Here is a 19,257-nt window from a genome sequence, read left to right as displayed (position 1 = left end):
GTGTCTTTGTGGTTCAGATTGTGTTGGAGATTTTTCTACCGGAGGACACGATTCAGAAGAGTCATCACTCTCAGAGTGTGAAATGATGAAGTAGAAAGGTTTAGGGTTTATGGACTTTGATGTACCAATGCCAGACTGGACACGCATGGAGCGGCGTGGAGGGGTGATTCTGGTGCGAAGATGGGGAGGCACTTGAGCGTAGTTTGGTGTAGGTCGAGTGTATAGTGGTGGAAGAAAGGTAGACAGAGGCATGAGGTTTAGAACTTCTTGACTGTTTTGAGGAGATGGAGAGGCGGGAGATGAATGTGGTGGTGAAGGGCGAGGTGGTGGAGAGGGAGAACGCTCTCTGGATAGGTATGAGGACGATGAAGAGGAAGGTGTACAGAGAGAGGCATTTTTTCGTGCAGCCTGTTTGGTTCGAGCCATTTTTGTTTTTTCTGGGAGGAAGATGATGAAGAAGATGAACAGTGAGTGTGATATAGATAAAGAGAGATGATTCCAGCTTTTGGGGAAAAGAAGGTGGGAAGAGGAGCAGTTTTCTGACTTGAGTGGATGGAGAGAAAAAGGTGGAGTAATGATGAGTTTGTACCTAGGAAAATGGGAAAAGCATTTTGGGGGATTGGAGAGTGTATGTGTCAGTATACTAACACCAGACACAAGGGCACGTGTAATAAATGCCAAGATTTGCCTTTTTTACTTTTGAGAGGGAAAAGCAGACTGTTGCTTTTTCCAGAACGGAGAATGATGAATCGCGAAATGGAGACTGATAAACGATCTCCGTTTTCTGCAGAAGCAGATTTCAACCAGAATTTTCTGGATTTTTCATGATTCTCAGTTTTTCCTTGATTGAATTAAAACTATCCTCCACAAGAGGCTTGGTGAAAATGTCAGCAAGTTGATTTTGAGTATCAACGAAGATTAATTCAACGTCTTTCTTATTGACATGATCACGAATGAAATGATGTTTTATTTCAATATGCTTTGATCTAGAATGCTGAATAGGATTTTTAGACAGATTTATAGCACTTGTATTATCACAATAAATTGGAATATTGGAATAGCTTACAGAGTAATCTTGAAGTTGGTTCTTAATCCACAAAACTTGTGAACAGCAGTTTGCAGCTGACACATATTCAGCCTCAGTTGTGGATAGTGCTATGGTGTTCTGTTTTCTGCACGACCAACTGATTAATGCTTCGCCTAAGAACTGACATGCTCCACTTGTGCTTTTTCTTTCAACTTTGTCTCCAGCATAATCAGCATCACAGTATGCTATAATATCAAAATGGGAACCTTTTCTATACCAAAGACCAAGATTAGTTGTTCCAACGAGATATCTAAATATGCGTTTAACAGCAGTTAAGTGGGATTCTTTTGGCGCTGATTGAAATCGAGCACATAATCCTACTGCAAACACAATATCTGGTCTGCTAGCAGTTAGATATAGCAGAGAACCGATCATTCCACGATATTCTTTTTCAGAAACAGATTTGCCATTTTCATCTTTTTCTAAGGAAGTGGATGGATGCATGGGAGTTGTCATAATTTTTGACTCATTCATTTTATATTTGATCAACAGATCTTTGATATATTTTTCTTGACAAACAAAAATGCCTTTTTCGTATTGTTTGATTTGTAAACCAAGAAAATATCTTAATTCCCCCATCATGCTCATTTCAAATTCACTTTGCATAAGTTTTGAGAAATCTTCACATAGTTTTTCATTTGTTGATCCAAAAATGATATCATCCACATATACTTGAACAATGAGTAATTCATTTCCTTCAGTTTTCTTAAATAAGGTAGTATCGATTTTTCCTCTTTGAAAATTGTTCTCGATCAGAAATGAACTCAGTCTTTCGTACCATGCCCTTGGTGCTTGTTTTAAGCCATAAAGAGCTTTGGTAAGTTTGAAAACATGATTTGGTTTTGCTTGGTTTTCAAAACCTGGGGGCTGTTTTACATACACTTGTTCATTTAAAAAACCATTTAAGAAAGCACTTTTCACATCCATTTGAAACAGTTTGATGAGTTTATGAGATGCATATGCAAGAAGTATTCGAATAGCTTCTAACCTTGCAACTGGAGCAAAAGTTTCATCATAGTCTATACCTTCTTGTTGATTGTAGCCTTGAGCTACTAATCTTGCTTTGTTTCTCACGACCTTACCTTCTTCATCAAGCTTGTTTCTGAATACCCATCGAGTGCCAATAACAGTTTGATCTAAAGGATCTGGTACTAGAGTCCAAACTTCATTTTTCTCAAACTGTAGAAGTTCTTCCTTCATGGCGTTAATCCAAGATTGATCAGTAATAGCATCTTTGATTGACTTTGGTTCAATCTGAGATATCATTGCCATGCTGTCGTCATCATTTTTGAATGATCTTCTGGTTCGGATTCCATCAGCTGTGTCTCCAATGATCTGAGTTTGAGGATGATCTCCAATGGTTTTCCAGCTTTTTGGTGGAGAATGAAACGGAGATTGTTTATCAATCTCTGTTTTCTGCAGACTTGTTTCCTGCTGTGTTTCATTTTGAGTTTCTTCTTCCTCATCCTTTTTACTTATATCTAGATCATCAAACTCATCAAACAATATATGCATACTAATTTCAACAACATTAGTTCTTAAATTGAACACTCTATAACCTTTAGATTCGGTTGAGTATCCAAGAAAGATCGCTTTATCGGATTTTGCATCAAATTTTCCAATAGGATCTTTGTTGTTTAGTATGTAACAGTAACAACCAAAAATATGAAAGTAAGAAATGTTTGGTTTTCTGTTTTTCCAGATTTCGTACGGAGTTTTGTTGATGATTTTTCTGATAGATACACGATTCAAGATATAGCAAGAAGTGTTTATGGCTTCTGCCCAAAAATAACTTTCAACATTTGATTCTTCTAAAATAGTTCTTGCCATTTCTTGTAGTGTTCTATTCTTTCTTTCAACAACTCCATTTTGTTGTGGAGTTCTTGCACATGAAAGATTGTGAGATATACCAAGTTCATCAAAAAAGCTTTTGAATGAGGCATTTATGAATTCTCCTCCATGATCACTCCTTACAGAGATGATGCTGGAGTCCTTTTCATTCTGCACCTTTTTACAAAATGTTTTAAATGATTCAAATGCATCATCTTTTTGTTTTAAAAACAGAACCCATGTAAATCTTGAGAAATCATCAACAATAACAAAACCATATTTCATTCCTCCTAGACTTGTTGTTTTGACAGGCCCGAATAAATCTATGTGAAGTAGTTCAAGAGTTCTTTTTGTTGTTACAAAATCTTTTGTATGAAAGCTGCTCTTGACTTGCTTACCTTTTGCACAAGCTTCACAGATTTTGTCTTTCTCAAAATTAAGTTTTGGTAAACCTCTAACAAGATCAAGTTTGGAGATTTTTGAAATAGTTTTCATGCTGATATGTCCAGCCCTTTTATGCCAGATCCATTTATCTTTATTGATTGATATAAAGCATGATTCATCAGGTAATTCATCCAAATATATCACATATAAATTTTTCTTTCGCTTACCAGAGAACATAATTTTTCCAGTTCTGGCCAACTTGATTTCACATACCTTTGGCTTGAAAGTGACTTCGCATCCATTGTCGCATAACTGACTTATGCTTAATAAATTGTGTTTCAATCCTTCCACGTATTGGACATCATTTATTTGAGCAGAGTTTGTCTTACCAATTGTTCCATTTCCCTTAATTTGAGCTTGATCATCATTTCCAAATGTGACCGAACCACCATCCTTCTTGCTGAAGGTTATGAAACAATTTCTATCTCCTGTCATGTGCCTTGAACAGCCACTGTCCAAGAACCAAGGCTTTCTCTTTGTATTTTGAAAACCAACCTGCAGGTGATATCATTCCAGTTTTAGGTACCCACTTTGTTTTGGGTCCTTGAGAGTTAGTTTTTAAGTGGTATATCATTCTTGTTTTGGAAACAGCTGTGTTGTTTGTTGATTTTGAAATGGGTTTAGCAATATATGATTTAGGAGAGTTGAACTTTGGTTTAACAGATGTTTTGAAACGTTCAACTTGTAACCTTGAACTTTCTCTGTTTGGGGAACAAACTGGAGAACATTCTCCGTTTTGCTGTTTTTCTGAAACAATCTTGACAGGATGATTCTCATGTTTAAAAAGCTTCTTCTTTTCGATTTTTTCATCCCTTTTCCTGAAGTAGCATGCAAACTCTAGATGTCCAAGTTTTCTACAGTATGAGCATCTAGTCTTGCATTTTTCTTCCTTTCTTTCTGGGACAAAGAAGTTTTCATAAAGTTTGGTTTTTTGAGTTTGATTGAAACCAAGACCAGCTTTATCAAAAATTCCTATTTGAGATCCCATGATGTTATGAAAAGTTTCAGTGGCTTTAATGAAGTTCAGTAAATCAGTTTTGAGAAGTTCGTTTTCATTTTTAAGTTGAACGTTCTCCGTTTGTAGCGCAGAATGTTCTTGACATTCTTCACTTTCAAAAACTCTTGTTTCTTTCAATTCTTGAATCATCTTTTTTAACAAATTATTTTCAGTTTGATTTCTTTCCTTCTCTTCTTTCTCTTTATAAAACTGTTCTTTCAGAGAACTACATTTTTGAATAAGGAGATTTGAGTCATTTAGCAAGTTATCAAATTCATTTCCCATTTGTTGACATAAATGACATGGTTCAGAATTCATTACCTCATCTTCCTCTGTTTTTGCCATCAAGCATATGTTGGCTTCTTCTTCCTCTTCTTCTGTTTCTGATTCCTCTGAATCATCCCATGTTGCCATCATTGATTTCTTTTTGAAGGGAAATCGTTTTGGTGGATTTTTGTTTGATGGACATTCTGCCTTGTAATGTCCCAATTTGTTGCATCCAAAGCATGTGACTTGACTCTTGTCAATCTCTGTTTTAGGATTTCTGTTTTGAAATCCCTTTTTGATTTGATCTCTTCTTCTCATCATTCTTTGAATTCTTCTAGTGAGAAGCGCGATTTCATCAGCATCTCCTTGTTCATTCTCTTCTGATTCCTCTTCAACTGGAACTGTGATTTTTTCTTGAGAGACTTTCAGTGCTATTGCCTTTCCTTTCTTGACTGGTTTGTCTTCTTGCAATACTATCTCATGAGCTCTTAGAGTTCCAATTAGTTCTTCCAGAGGCAGTGACTCAAGGTTCTTGGCTTGGCTTATAGCTGTCACCATTGGTCTCCAAATGATTGGGAGACACCTCATGATTTTTCTTACTCTTTCTTGCACAGTATAGGCTTTGCCAAGAGAACGCATTTCATTTACTATTGTGGTGAATCTTGAGTACATTTCATCAATGGTTTCTCCTTCTTGCATTTCAAACAGTTCGAATTTCCTTATACCAATGTCTATTCTTGTTTCTTTGACATGGCTTGTTCCTTCATGATGAGTTTGCAATGTATCCCAGACTTCTTTTGCAGTTGTGCATTCATCTACCCTTTCACTTTCTTCCCTGCTTAAAGCACATGATAAGAATAATTGAGCTTTAGAATTTAGAAGTACCTTAGCTTTATCTTCTGCTGTCCAATCTGCTTCCTTTTTTAGAGCAGAATTCAAGTCATCTTGATCGACCCTTGGTGTGAAATCTCCATCTGTGATGATGCGCCACATTCCTGTGTCTTGAGATTTTAAGAACAACTGCATTTTGTTTTTCCAAAAATAATAGTCTGATCCATCAAAGAATGGAGGTCGATTTGAGGATCCTCCTTCAACAATGTATTTTGCTTTCGACATTCTTCTAGATCTTTTCTCTAACACTTGTTAGGTGTTTTTTGAACTTTCTAGAGACCGAGCTTTGATGCCAATTGAAGTAACAATGTCGATTTACAAGAAAGGGGGGTTTGAATTGTAAATGCACCTTTTTAAAAATTCCTGTTAAAACTTAAGAAAACAACTCAAGAATGATCTTGGTTATGAAACCGAAAACGGAGAACGTTCTTGGTTTATGTTATAAAACAGAGAACGTTCTTTAATTAGCAGAAAATTAGTTTGTATTTTGTCTCAAATGATTAATGCAGTATAATAAAGAAGAAAGAAAAGAGAATACCACACAAAGATTTATCCTGGTTCACCCAACGTGGGTTACGTCCAGTCCTCACCCAACTAACCTTTGTTTATTTTCATCAAAACTTTAAAATAGAGAGTTTGTCTCAACAGTTTGGACTATTTGGTGTATTTCATAAAGATGCAATCAATCACGCTAACCAATTTGATGGTCTTTTTTTATGCGGTCGTGTAACGCGTCAAATAATTAATTTAGTTTAATTTGCGGTGATGTGGGCAATTTGAAAATCAAGAAATGAGCTGATTTTTCGTTCGCATATTTTGAATGCAAATCTTATTATTAAGCATGCTAAACTTTTAGTATGGAGGTGGATCAAATTGCATGTAAAAGAATTTTGGTATGGGTATAACATATGATGCTATCAACTCTTAGAGTGCATTGGTATCGCTTGTGGTTAATTGTTTTACTTCTTGTTTGAGTAGTTTAGTTTGTATTTCTACTTTGTCTTGGTCGTAGAGTAGAAACATTATAAAATTTAGTTTGCTCTTGCTCTAAACACTTCTTGTACTTAGAACGTTTCTTGAATATATTTATTTTTGACTTGTTCAAAAAAAAAAGCAAGAGCAATCGACTAATTTGTCTAATAAAATTAATGACTATAAGTCGAAATTGACTTAAAAGTAAACTTATTTATCTCATCTAGAATTTCTAGTTATAAGCCATGTGCCATGAAGAAATTAAATTAAATTCTTCAACTATTAGTTGACTAGGGTATGGGTATTTGTTATAAATACTAAGTAGCTTAGCTTATTAAACAGAGCATATACGACGTTTGAGCATTAATTAGTAGACATAAATATCAAACACTTAATGAGAAGTGATTCTGCTATTGTATTTTAGAAGCAAATCTTCCTCCCTTGTGATCATGTCTATTTAGTAATTACTAAGCATAGTCAAAACAACTAGCATGCATCTTGGTGTTTGTACATTTTTTTTTTTTTTTGCTTATCTTTATATTGATTATTAGGTTTTCTTTTAGGTTATCCTTTAAAGAATTAAGGATAAGTCATTCATAATGATGTGAGATCAATTAAAATTCAATAAATGTAGTTAACTATTTTTCATATTATAAATATTATTTTACAAATTTTTATAGATATATTATGTTATTTTCACATTAACTCATTAGTATTAATGACATTGCATCTTTAAAAATAATTATGTTCCCCACTATTATATTTGAAAAATAAAGTACAAAATACTTCTCATGGGATCAAACCCATATCTTTGAGTAGAATAAAGATACTCCATACCACCATAACAAATTAGTTCTATATACTGAAACATTTATTTTTGAAATAAATATTATATACTTTTATATTGTTTGATTAATCTGAAGGTCTTTAAACTATTTGAGAATTTATAAATAGATCTCTAGATTAAAAAGAGTTGTAATTAGATCCATGAACTATTTTATTTTTCCAATCAAATTATTTCGATAAAATAGTGTTAGTCAATTAATATATTTGTAAATAAGTCACTGAACTAATTAAAACATATGGAAGCCAACTTATAATATATATTATTTTTATTTATTATATTTTATATTAACAATGAAATATTAAAAAGACGAAAGAAACTTTAATTTATAAATAATTTAAACATTCAAGTTACAACTAAACCAAAATATAACTGTCATGACCACATTAAGTAAACATTCAGTTTATTAGATATAATAAAATGTAATTATTTTAAATTTTAAATCTATATTTTTTATATTTATAATAAAATAATTAATTTAAAAAATTACATAGAGTTGAATACATGAATAAATCGAAAAATGAACAATATGATGATTGTTATCATGTATAATATTTCGCACGTCCAAAAATCATTAACATAATTAACAAACTAACTTATTTATAAATAAAATTATGATGATTGTTCTCGTGTATAATATTTAACTCGTTCAAAATCAGAAACGTAATTAGCAAACTAGCGTATATAAAGATAGGGGTGAAATGTAAGCAAAAAAACATTTTGTATATTGCAACTCATCATTTTGTACATTGAAATTTATTTTGTGATCAATTTTAAGTACATGTATGGCACACATGATAACAAGGATGTTAATGGGTAGGGTTTGGATAGGATACTATAGTATCTGTCTTTATATCTGCAATTTAAAAAAATACTCATACCCGTGTTCTTACCTTCTGGATACTTAAGTGTCCGTACCCACACTCATTACCCACGCTTTAACTAAAAAAGTCGACAAATAAATGATATTGTTGTGATTAAAATTAAAAATTATTCAAATATCTTAAATCCAATCATAAAATATTATAAACCAAAATATTTTCTAACTCAAAATATTTTAAATGAACACTCGTTACAATACATATTTAAATATCCACAATAATATTTTATGAAGTTGCAAGTCATACGACAATATTATATGAGATAATTGATACAAAATTGCAAGTATAATTATAAAGTCACGATTAATAAGATATCTATTAGTTATAAAATCACAATTATTTACCTATTTATCATAATCAGATTCTTAAAAAATTTACAAACGTTTATGTTTCAATTATAAATATTGTAGTGGTCCAATGATATTAATAGATGTTAAAACATACAAGAAAATAATTAATTAAACTAAACAATAATAAATAAATAAATAAATAAATAAATAAATAAGTAATATATATTTATATAAGTGCGGGTGTGGGGCATGGTGGGTACTACAGTACATGTACCAGCACCCATACTTGCTTAATTTTGTGGATAATTATCCGTCTTCATGTTTATATCCATTATGCGGATTTTTACGCTACCTATTGTGAATTTTTTTTGCGGGTACCCACTGAGTCTGGGTCTAATTGTCATCCCTAGATGACACACCTTAATCGGTGATTTATTTTATATAAAGATCACATGTGTAATTTTTTTTAAAATTAATTAATTATTATAAATATAAAAATAAAGATTTAAATTCAAAAATAATATGGTTTGTTTCTATTCATAATTTGGTTTTGTGATTTTAATTTTCAATTTATTTAATTTCTATTTTATAATTATATATATATATATTTATTTATAATTTAAAATGATAATAATAAATCAACTTTCATATGTTTACATTTAAAAAAAAGCATTCATACGTTTAAATTAGTTCAGGGACCAATTTAGAAACTCCAAATTAGTTTAGAGAGATTTATATAATATATGCTACATCAACATTGACTAATATTTCTTTAATAGAAAAACATGATTTAAAAAATAAAATAGTTTAAGAATATTATAATTTTATAAACATTCTCTAGTAAAAAAAATTAGAATTTTTTAACAAATAGTAAATTCAATGTAAATTTTTCAAGCGCCAATGTGTGCCACCATTTAATTATTGGTTCATTTGTTGAATGATAATTTCAATTTCATTTACATCAAACCATTGGAAAATGGACTCTTGGACCAAATAGAACTAGTGTCAGCGGTACAAACAATTTAGATCGAAAAATCAACTTTTAGATCAAAAAAGGTTAATTATGTAAGTGGTAGGAATAACTTAAATCAAAGAATCAATTGTTGGATTGAGGTGGATTAGTCGTATAACTGTAATAAACAACTTAGATCCAACTGAATTAGTCGTATGAGCAGTACCGACTACTTAGATCCAATAACTGATTATTTTATTTTTTATACAAAAGTTGAATTTTTATTACAATATGATCAAACTTTACAAATACATTATGTGATGTATCTTGAACTTTTGACTCTTGAAAAATAATATTGAATTTATTTTTTGTTAAAAATTATAATTTTCTATGGGAGAATATTTATAATGTTTTAAATATATTTGATAAAAAATTATTCAAAAATTAAAATAATTCACACAAATTGACTTAATTTAAGAGACTAAGATTGTTGGGGAATAAATCAAATTCTATAAAGATAAAATAAATGTAAAATAAAATTATAAATTTTTTGTATTTAAAAAAAAACTAATAATACGATTCTTCAATATATACACCTAATCTGTTAATTTTAAACATAACATCATGCTTGTTGTGGTGGTTAGTGTATCTCTGGTCTTCCTAAGGATTAAGGATATGTGTCCCATGTTTAAGATTTTTGAACTAGTTTTTTTTAACATATTAGTGGAGAATTTACTCGTTAGAAAAACATAATATCATTAATGATAATTGAGTCAATATGAAAGTAACATAAACTATCTATTAAAATTTGTAAAATAATATTTATAAATATATGAAATATTTGATTTGAGTTGTTTAATTTTAATTGGCATAGATTATTATGGGTAACTTATCCATAACTTTTTGAAGGACAACTCAGTGTCACCTAATTATTAATTAATTCAAAACGTTTATGGCATTTTTTAGTGTTTTCTGTCAAATCTAACCCTTATTTAAAGCTAGATATTTAACTTCAAGAGTTCCTATAAGTAAGCCATAATTAAGTGTGATTAAGAAAATATAATAAATGAAAAAAAAAAGATATTGATGATTTTATAAAATTATTTTTATTAATTATTAATGTATTTGTTTTATAAGAAAATGTAAAGTGGAGAATAATAATAATTTGAGAGTTATATACATAACATTAATTTGATGATATAATTAAAAATAATAATTATAATTCCACTGGAAATTAAAAGTGACATTCTTTTTCTGACAATTTTTTTTATAAATGTATCTGTTATTTTGGGTCAATGTGAGTATTATATTCAAGGACATTGCCAATTTATTTTAGACAAATTAGGAACATAAATTTTGAAAGAAAAAGTTGAGACATTACTATTTTTTCTTTGAGGTTTTCTCTTTTTGAGGTATTTCTTGAACACTAAATGTAGGTGCTTATTGCATTTTCTAACCAGAACTTGAACCATGATTTATCATTTTGTAGGAGACTACCCCTTTATACTAAACTCAAGCTTTGATAGTTTTGTTGAGATAAAATCTATTAATTAAATTGTTTTAGTGATAACAAATTATAATTAGACAAAGATCTAATTAATACTGATTTTATTAAGTGATTTAATATGTGTTTTGTAGTGTATTAATCATAAGATATTTTTTAATGAAGTTTAGACAAGTCTTTGAAACATACACATAAAATATTCATCATCCTCAAAACTAGAAGTGCTTATCATCAATCTCATCAATTGAAGATTAGAGGATATTCATTTATGACAAAAGTGGAAGAAGGAAAAATGCATTTATTGATTATCAAAAGGAATAAATGTCATAATACAATGAAACATTCTCTTAAGTCACATAAGAACAAATAATCTTGTGAAAGGAACATTGATCACGTTTACAAAGACAAAAATACACTTTGCGCAAATTTGATTTCTATTTTCGAGTCATACTCATGCATGTTCATGAAGAATTTTTAATGTGTTCTTTAGTGTATTAGATATTTTTTTAATGAAGTTTAGACAAACCTTTGAAACATACACATACATAGAAATATTCATCATCCTCAAAACTAGAAGTGCTTATCATCAATCTCATCAATTGAAGATTAGAGGATATTCATTTATGACAAAAGTGGAAGAAGAAAAAATGCATTTATTGATTATCAAAAGGAATAAATGTCATAATACAATAGAACATTCTCTCAAGTCACATAAGAACAAATAATCTTGTGAAAGGAACATTGATCACGTATACAAAGACAAAAATACACTTTATGCAAATTTGATTTCTATTTTCGAGTCATATTCATGCATGTTCATGAAGAATTTTTAATGTTGAGAATAATTATACATGAGAAGAGAACGTTATGCATTACAAATACAAATTGGAAGCTCATTTATAGCTCATTGCAAGAAGAGGATGCTCATTAACATCCTCAAAGAAAATGACATTTACCTAGATTGAATATGATGTTTACTCATATCACAGAGGATGTTCAAGAAACTTACTCAAAAAAGAAGTCTATAAATAGAAGGTTGTTTAAACTTCAATCTCCAAGAGACTACAATTAATCATATTCCACTTTTTAAGTGCAAAACTATCAAATTTCTAAGAAAATATAAGTTTATAGTCAAGTGTAACTAAAGGAAAAAGATTAAGTTGAAATGTTGCTCAACTTACTAGTGAAAATCTCACAGGTTGTGAGGACTGTATTAGCTCACGTTAAGTGAATCATAACATTTCTTATGTATGATTTTCTTATCTTTATCTTTTTAATATTTTATTATTTCACTAAATCACACCATTGTCACTTTGAGATTGTATCTGTTCTTGAACCTTCTGAAGTACGAGTAGGCTCATTGTACTGATCTAAAATTTCTAAGTATTATCTTAAGAAAGATTTTATAAAAGTATTGACTAAAAAAATGGGGTCACAATTTAAACCTACTTTCTTGTAACAATTATATTCACTTTTATATGTATAAAAAAAATATTTTTAAAATTACTAAGACAATAAATCTTTATTATACACTTAAAATTGTTGTAATAATAACTAACATAACGTGACACAAGTAATAGATACTTAAGTCTCCTGACTATTTGGTTAAGAGTTCAATATTTTACTCATACATATTAAAAAAAGTTATGTTAAAAAATATTAGTCTATTAAATATCTCAGTTACAAGAGAAGATTAGTCTCTATGATTGCATTAAATGATATCTTCTTTTTTTTTTTTATAAAAAAATAAAAATAAAAAAATAAAAAATATCCCAAAATATTAGTCCATATGAAATGAATAAGAAGGTAAACCTAGATCTTGAGTCAATGAGTTGGTTTAGTTTATTTCTCTTATAAACAAATATTACTTATTAGTATGTTATGTTAGTATCTAGCTAAAGTTTAAATCATGGACCTCCTTCTCAAACTTTTTCCTGTGTATTCAGTTCAACCATTTTAGCTAGGTCTTGAGATCTTGGGCTTTGAGTTTGTTTAGGATTTGTTTGGAGTTTATGAGAGGAGAATTTTGAAAAAAATGAATGATGAAGTGGAAAGAATGAGGGACTTTGGGAATTTAATTTTCTTCACAATACAAAATCCTTTGAATTTGGGGAATTCAAAAATTACATTGAATGAGGATTTTAGATGGCTTTGATAAATTATTCAAATTCAATCTATGTTGTTATAATAATTTAAATATTAAAATATATTAATCACTAACATTTATTTATTATTTCCTATAAAAACTTTATCATAAAAAATAAAAAATCTATCTATTTTTTCGTGTACTCCCCTTTCCCTTAAATTCAATATTCCGTCTAAACTCTCAAACATAGTGTAAGACGACTAGATTGAGTATATGTTTGTTTTTGGTCTAATAGGTTTAATAATTCTTATAAGAGTGATCATTGTGAAAGGAAAATATGAAATTAGTCAAAGAATTTTTCTATTTGTATATAATTTTTTGTACTATTCATACGTATTATAATTTTTTGTACTATTCATACATATTATAATTTATTCTTCCTCATCAACATGTGATCACAATGCTTATGTAACATATCATCATCATAATGTATTTATGGAAGCATATCAAGAACGTTTCTCTATGGTAAGTTTCAAACCATGTGCCATTGATAAAATAGTCATCATTCTATATTTCACTGGATGACCAGCCACCAAATTGAATTTGTAAAATCTGCACAAAATGGCCAACACCATCCTCATTTGAAGATATGCAGAGTCCTTACCAAGACATATCCTTGGCCCTGCCTGTATAATCAAAATCAAAATCAAACTAACTTGCAATACCTTCTTTACAATTATACATTGTTAGATTAAATATCAATTTAGTCCCTTATATTATTGATATTTTCAAATATCACTGAAATTGCACTATATTAATCAAATTCGTTCCTTTATTGCTATTTTGCAAGGACTAGAATGATATTAAGTTTAAGATAAAAAAAAAATATGATATTAAGTTGATAATATTGGAGATGAATTTGAACCTAAGGAAATAATGTTAGGGATGTATTGCAACATTTGATAACATAACAGATCGTGACAAATTTGATTAACATTTTGTTACTATAGATTCAACAATATAGGTTAAGTTATTTACCTGAAAAGCTGTGAATTTGAATGGAGATTCATTTTGAAGAACACCATCCTTGAACCATCTTTCAGGTTTAAATAAAGCTGCATCAGGGCCCCAATTATATTCCATCCTTCCCATTGAATATGGAACATAAGTTACCATGCCTCCTGCTTTTATTTTTGTACCATCTGGCAACACATCATCCTCCATCACACCCTTTGGATCCTACAAATCAACAATATGTAAAGCAAAATCTTTAGGATCTATTTGTTTCTACAATATGTTTTATGTTTTCATTTGTATTCTATAAATTCTAATTCATTTAATCTAATATAAAAGAACTACAATTGTTTTGTACATAGGTGTTATTGGCCGAACTTTGTTACAACATATTTTAAAATTTGAGTTAAACTAAGTATAACTCTATAAAACCGACTTGTAAGTTGAAAACTATACACTACTTATAAACACATTTTTAGACTGTATTATAATAAAATTGATTTATCCTAAGACTGCTAAAAAGAAAAGAGTGTGTTGGAGAATTTGTTGCAAAAATTTCTCTTCTAACTAACACTCTCACTTTTGTAGAGTTTTCATAACACCAACAAGCACCAAAGAAATGTAAAAAAGAAAAAATACATACCTGAGGAACAGCTGGATACAATCTCAGTGTCTCAGTTATGACAGCATGCAAATAGTGAAGCCTCTCCAATGAATCTTTATTCAATAACTTTGAAAATTGCTCTACTCTTTCTTTGAACAATCCTGGCTCATCTTTGTCACATTGAGACAATGTAACATTTTCTTCCTTTGCTTGATTCTCCTCAAAAGTTTTGAGCTCAAAGTAAAGTTTTTCAGCAACATGACAATGTGTCATCACCATATATATAGCCCATGATAGAGTTGTTGCAGTCGTGTCGCGACCGGCGATCACAAAGTTCAAAACAACATCTCTCAAACTTTTTTCACTTGCATTGTTTCCTCCCAATTCTATGAATCTTGATAATATATCATTTTTTATCTGTTTTTAATAAGATAATAGTTATATGTTAATATGTAACCTTAGATTTTGAACACCAATAAAAGGTTTTGTTTCATGGTTTCTATGACGCTTCTATACAGATTAACTAATATACACTGATAATGTCAATATTTTTTACTGTCATTTAATCATAATCGTTGTATTACAAAAACAAATAACTTTAATAATATCTATGTTAAATGTCGTACAAAATATGATACGTGATTGGAGGACAATTTTATAAGTATAGTACCTGATTTTGTTGGCCATTCTTTTTAGCATCCTCAATCTCTGCCTTCCTTCTTCTTATAACTGAATAAGTGAAATCATCAATGATTTTGATGCTCTTGTCAAGTTGTGCTTCTGAGCCTAAATTTAGAATTTTCTTAATTTTCCATAAAGGATCAATGAACCTAAGTGTTACAATGATATTTGCAGTATCAAAAGCTTGAGCAAAAGAATTGTTGGGTGAGTTTGGATTCAAAGTTCCAATTTCAACTCCAAAACCAACTTTGCATATGGAGTCTAATGTCATTCTCATCAACAACTCCTACAAATTCACATTTCAAAACATCATCAATAAATGCAACCTCTATTGAGGAAATAAATTTTGAAATTTTCAATAAAAATATATTTAAATATTATTTTAGTCACTGCAATTATATCGTTTTGTTGTTTTAATACCTGTAAGTTTTTTGTTTGGATTTAGTCTCTACAAAATCAAAAACTTTTATTTTTAGTCCATGTCATCGACTTATTGAACCACGTGACATAATTTTATTAGATCATGTATGACGTAAATAACTAAAAATAACTATTTTAGAATTTGCAGAGACTGAATCTAAACAAAAGAATTTACAAGACTAAAACAAAACAAAAATACCATAACTAAAATCATATTTAATGTTTTTTATTTGTAGCACCTGCATGTCTATTTGTTGGTTGAGGAAAGATGCTTGGCATAGAATGGATGAGAGTTTTAAAGCATACTCCTTGAAAACTTTGGTGCTGAAATCCCTTAAATTTCTAGATGCAAATTCTAAGCTTGCAGTTTTCCTTTGTTTCTTCCAAAGCTCTCCATCTACATTGAATATTCCATGACCAAGTAAAACTTCCATGTATGAATGGTACACTTCACCCTACATTTAGAATCAAAAATATTTTCATCAAATGCAGTAATATGATGCAAGTTAAAAAATAATATTAAACATGGTCCTACACTAAAATATCTCCCATATGGCTTAGTGTGTGTTAGTTCTGCGGTGAAAAATTAAAATGTGAGTTCAACATAAAATAATTTATATTTAAATTCGTTTATGAAAAGTAAAAGTGAATTAATCAAATAGTTTGATTCAAATTAAAACAAAAAACAATTATTTAGAAAATTCTGAATTTAAATTTTAATTAGAATAATTTTTAATTAGACTTTACTTACTTTTGACTGAATTGTAGATAACTAGTGTCTTTTATGCTAAAAATTAGAGGGTTAAGTGAATTTGAGAGAGAAAATTGTATTTAGAGGTAAAAGTCTCAAATCTCATATTCAACCAACTAATTTTACTTAAAAACACATAAACATTTCAAAATTAATTTTATGTGTTAATGAATCCAAACATTTTACTGAAATCAATAATGGATATTAAAGTGAAAAACACATTACCTTTGGATAATTATTGAAGTTGGTCTTAAGTACATGTTCCACATTAACAGGATCAGCAATATATGTATAAGTTGTGAAAGGCATAGGGACCACAATAGTTTTGGACTTGGAAAAATATTGAACAAGCCAATCATGCATTCTATCATAGTTCATCAATTGTTCAATGGCAGCTCCAAGAAAAGGCCAAGTTTTGGGGCCTTTTTTGTTCCTTTGACTCCATCTATGTATCAATATCCATGAAACAACCATGCATATCAATATCACCAATCCTCCCATGTTGAATCTATCTCTTAAGGAAGAAATTATTGTGAGGTTCATAACTTGTCTCATTTTTAAGACATGTAAAGTTCCCTCCATATGGTTATTTAATTTGTCACAAAAAATGAATGCTTGCTTGAGTGATTATTTGATGAGTAATTTTATATTAATTAAGGGGGATTAGAGGTGGTTAAATTTTAGGTTGCTAATTGGTTTGTGTTATCTAATTTTATATAATAATATGGTTTTAGTTTTGGTTATGTAAGATAAAAAAATGCTTCATTTGTTTTGTGCCCTTCACCTAAATTTCCAAGAAGTAGAATACCTATACTAATATTATATATATAGTCTCATTTGTAAGTATAACATATTAAAAAATAAAATAAAAGTGTGATACTTTTTAAATACAGGAAATATGAATGTGACTCAATTTTAAAAATAAAAATTTGGTGACCAAAAATATGACACAAGTAATAATACTGACTCTTTGGACATTTGGTTAAGAATTTGATTATTGGTTTATGTGTATAACAAAATATTTGAAAAGTGAAAAATCAATCCCTAAAATTAAACTTTGTTACATTGTACGATTGGTTAATATTAAACCATACATTAATGAAATTCTTAAGATATAAAACTTAACACCCTTTTTAGATTTTATAGTTTAGACAACAATATAATTAATATCAATTCAAAAGAAATAAAGAAAACATTTATAGAAAAGATAAAAGCTATTAGATTGTATTTAGAAAGAAACATTTATCTATCATTAGAATTTCGAATTTCGATTTATACACACAGGTCTATATATAAAATTTCCTACAAGAGTTGAGATTAGTGTAATTAAGACAAGAAAAAAATGATTATGTAATAATAATCGATAAGGAGGAGTGCATGGCAAAGTGCTATCTGATTCTGACACGTGTATACAAGATAGAACCTTGTCTTTGATTCCACAATAATCTAGAGAACATCATGTGTAACTAGAGTTTGAAAGATGTTTCCAGAACGTTTGGGAGAATACTCTTCACTATCATTTTCTGTCTTAATATATAAATATATATATCCAAAAAAGTAAAAGCTTCTCACCAAATATACAAACACCTCCTTAAGCATCAAATCTTCATAACAGGTAATGAACATAGCAGAACATTGATTCACCAATTGGGTGTAGGAAAGTTCTTTTCTTTACAGGTTAATGCTTCATGGGTTTACTGTATTTTTGTGAGATATTTACTCACTAAAATTATTTGTTTGTTGTGGTGAATCCAGGTTCAAAGTAGTTGTTGTTTAATTTGTGGTGTGAGAGAGAGAAGAGAATTTGAAGATGAGTTTGTTGGACATGGATTTGAGTGGTGTAATGAACAATCTGTTGAATCATATTCATGAAAATCCTTCTAGGACTCATGAGAATAAGGAGAACAGAGGGATTTCTAGTATACCAGTTGACATTTTGGATACTCCTAAAGAGTATATATTCTTCATGGATCTTCCTGGTCTCTCCAAGTCTGAAATTCAGGTACTTTTTTCATCCACCAAATAGTGTAGCTGGTTGTAGAACCTTTGATTAAGGGCATGTTCGGGATATATAAGTCCATTTATTTTCAAAACAATTTGACTTAATCACTTTCATGATTAGTGTTTAGACAGTAAGTGCTTATTTTAAGGCTTTATTCAAACAAGGCTTAAGAGAGTTAAGAGTGTTTTGTAGTCATGTAATGTATGTGTTTGATTTTGTAGGTGACAGTTGAAGATGAGAACACACTTGTCATAAAAAGCAATAGGAAAAGGAAACGCCAAGATAGTGAAGATGAAGGCTGTAAGTACCTTAGACTGGAGAGAAGAGCACCTCAGAAATTTCTAAGGAAGTTCCGTTTGCCAGAAAATGCTAATGTGTCAGCAATCACAGCTAAATGTGAGAATGGAGTTTTGAATGTGGTTGTAGAGAAGCACACTCCACCTCCAAAATCAAAAACAGTTGAAGTTGCCATTGCTTAAGGGATTATTATATGTATTTCACTTCTTTGGTGCTACATTTTTTGTAGCTTTTTCCTTTTCTCCTTGCTTAGGAGTCTACACAAGTGCTTTTGGTTTGGCCTTTGTGAATGTTTAGGTGGACATTGAAGTGTGTTCAATCAGTGTTTCTAGTTCTTATGTGCTTAAGTTTTAATGAAATATAAGAACAATCTTCCGAAGGATCATTTTTATGAAAATAATATATGTAAAATTTGACTCAGTACCAAAAAAGTAGAAAATAAA

The 19,257-nt window shown here is 29.8% G+C and overlaps 2 protein-coding genes across 2 annotated transcripts; one reads left to right on the top strand and one right to left on the bottom strand.

Moving 5' to 3' along the window:
- Positions 1-13,418: 13,418 nt before the first annotated feature.
- LOC101510760 (cytochrome P450 704B1) lies at positions 13,419-17,142 on the bottom strand. The gene is made up of 6 exons (XM_004510494.4): positions 16,741-17,142; positions 16,004-16,219; positions 15,334-15,630; positions 14,703-15,080; positions 14,084-14,284; positions 13,419-13,731 (listed from the first exon to the last, which is right to left on the bottom strand). The coding sequence occupies exons 1-6, from the start codon at positions 17,095-17,097 to the stop codon at positions 13,552-13,554; spliced, it is 1,629 nt and encodes a 542-aa protein (XP_004510551.2). The 5' UTR covers positions 17,098-17,142; the 3' UTR covers positions 13,419-13,551.
- An 821-nt stretch (positions 17,143-17,963) lies between these two features.
- On the top strand, positions 17,964-19,193 carry LOC101511085 (17.4 kDa class III heat shock protein). The gene is made up of 3 exons (XM_004510495.4): positions 17,964-18,130; positions 18,271-18,517; positions 18,739-19,193. The coding sequence occupies exons 2-3, from the start codon at positions 18,326-18,328 to the stop codon at positions 18,994-18,996; spliced, it is 450 nt and encodes a 149-aa protein (XP_004510552.1). The 5' UTR covers positions 17,964-18,130; positions 18,271-18,325; the 3' UTR covers positions 18,997-19,193.
- Positions 19,194-19,257: the final 64 nt, after the last annotated feature.

This window comes from Cicer arietinum, chromosome 7, assembly GCF_000331145.2.
Source record: "Cicer arietinum cultivar CDC Frontier isolate Library 1 chromosome 7, Cicar.CDCFrontier_v2.0, whole genome shotgun sequence".
In the NCBI taxonomy this organism is placed as follows: domain Eukaryota; kingdom Viridiplantae; phylum Streptophyta; class Magnoliopsida; order Fabales; family Fabaceae; genus Cicer; species Cicer arietinum.
This window is presented reverse-complemented; position numbering and strand designations above follow the sequence as displayed.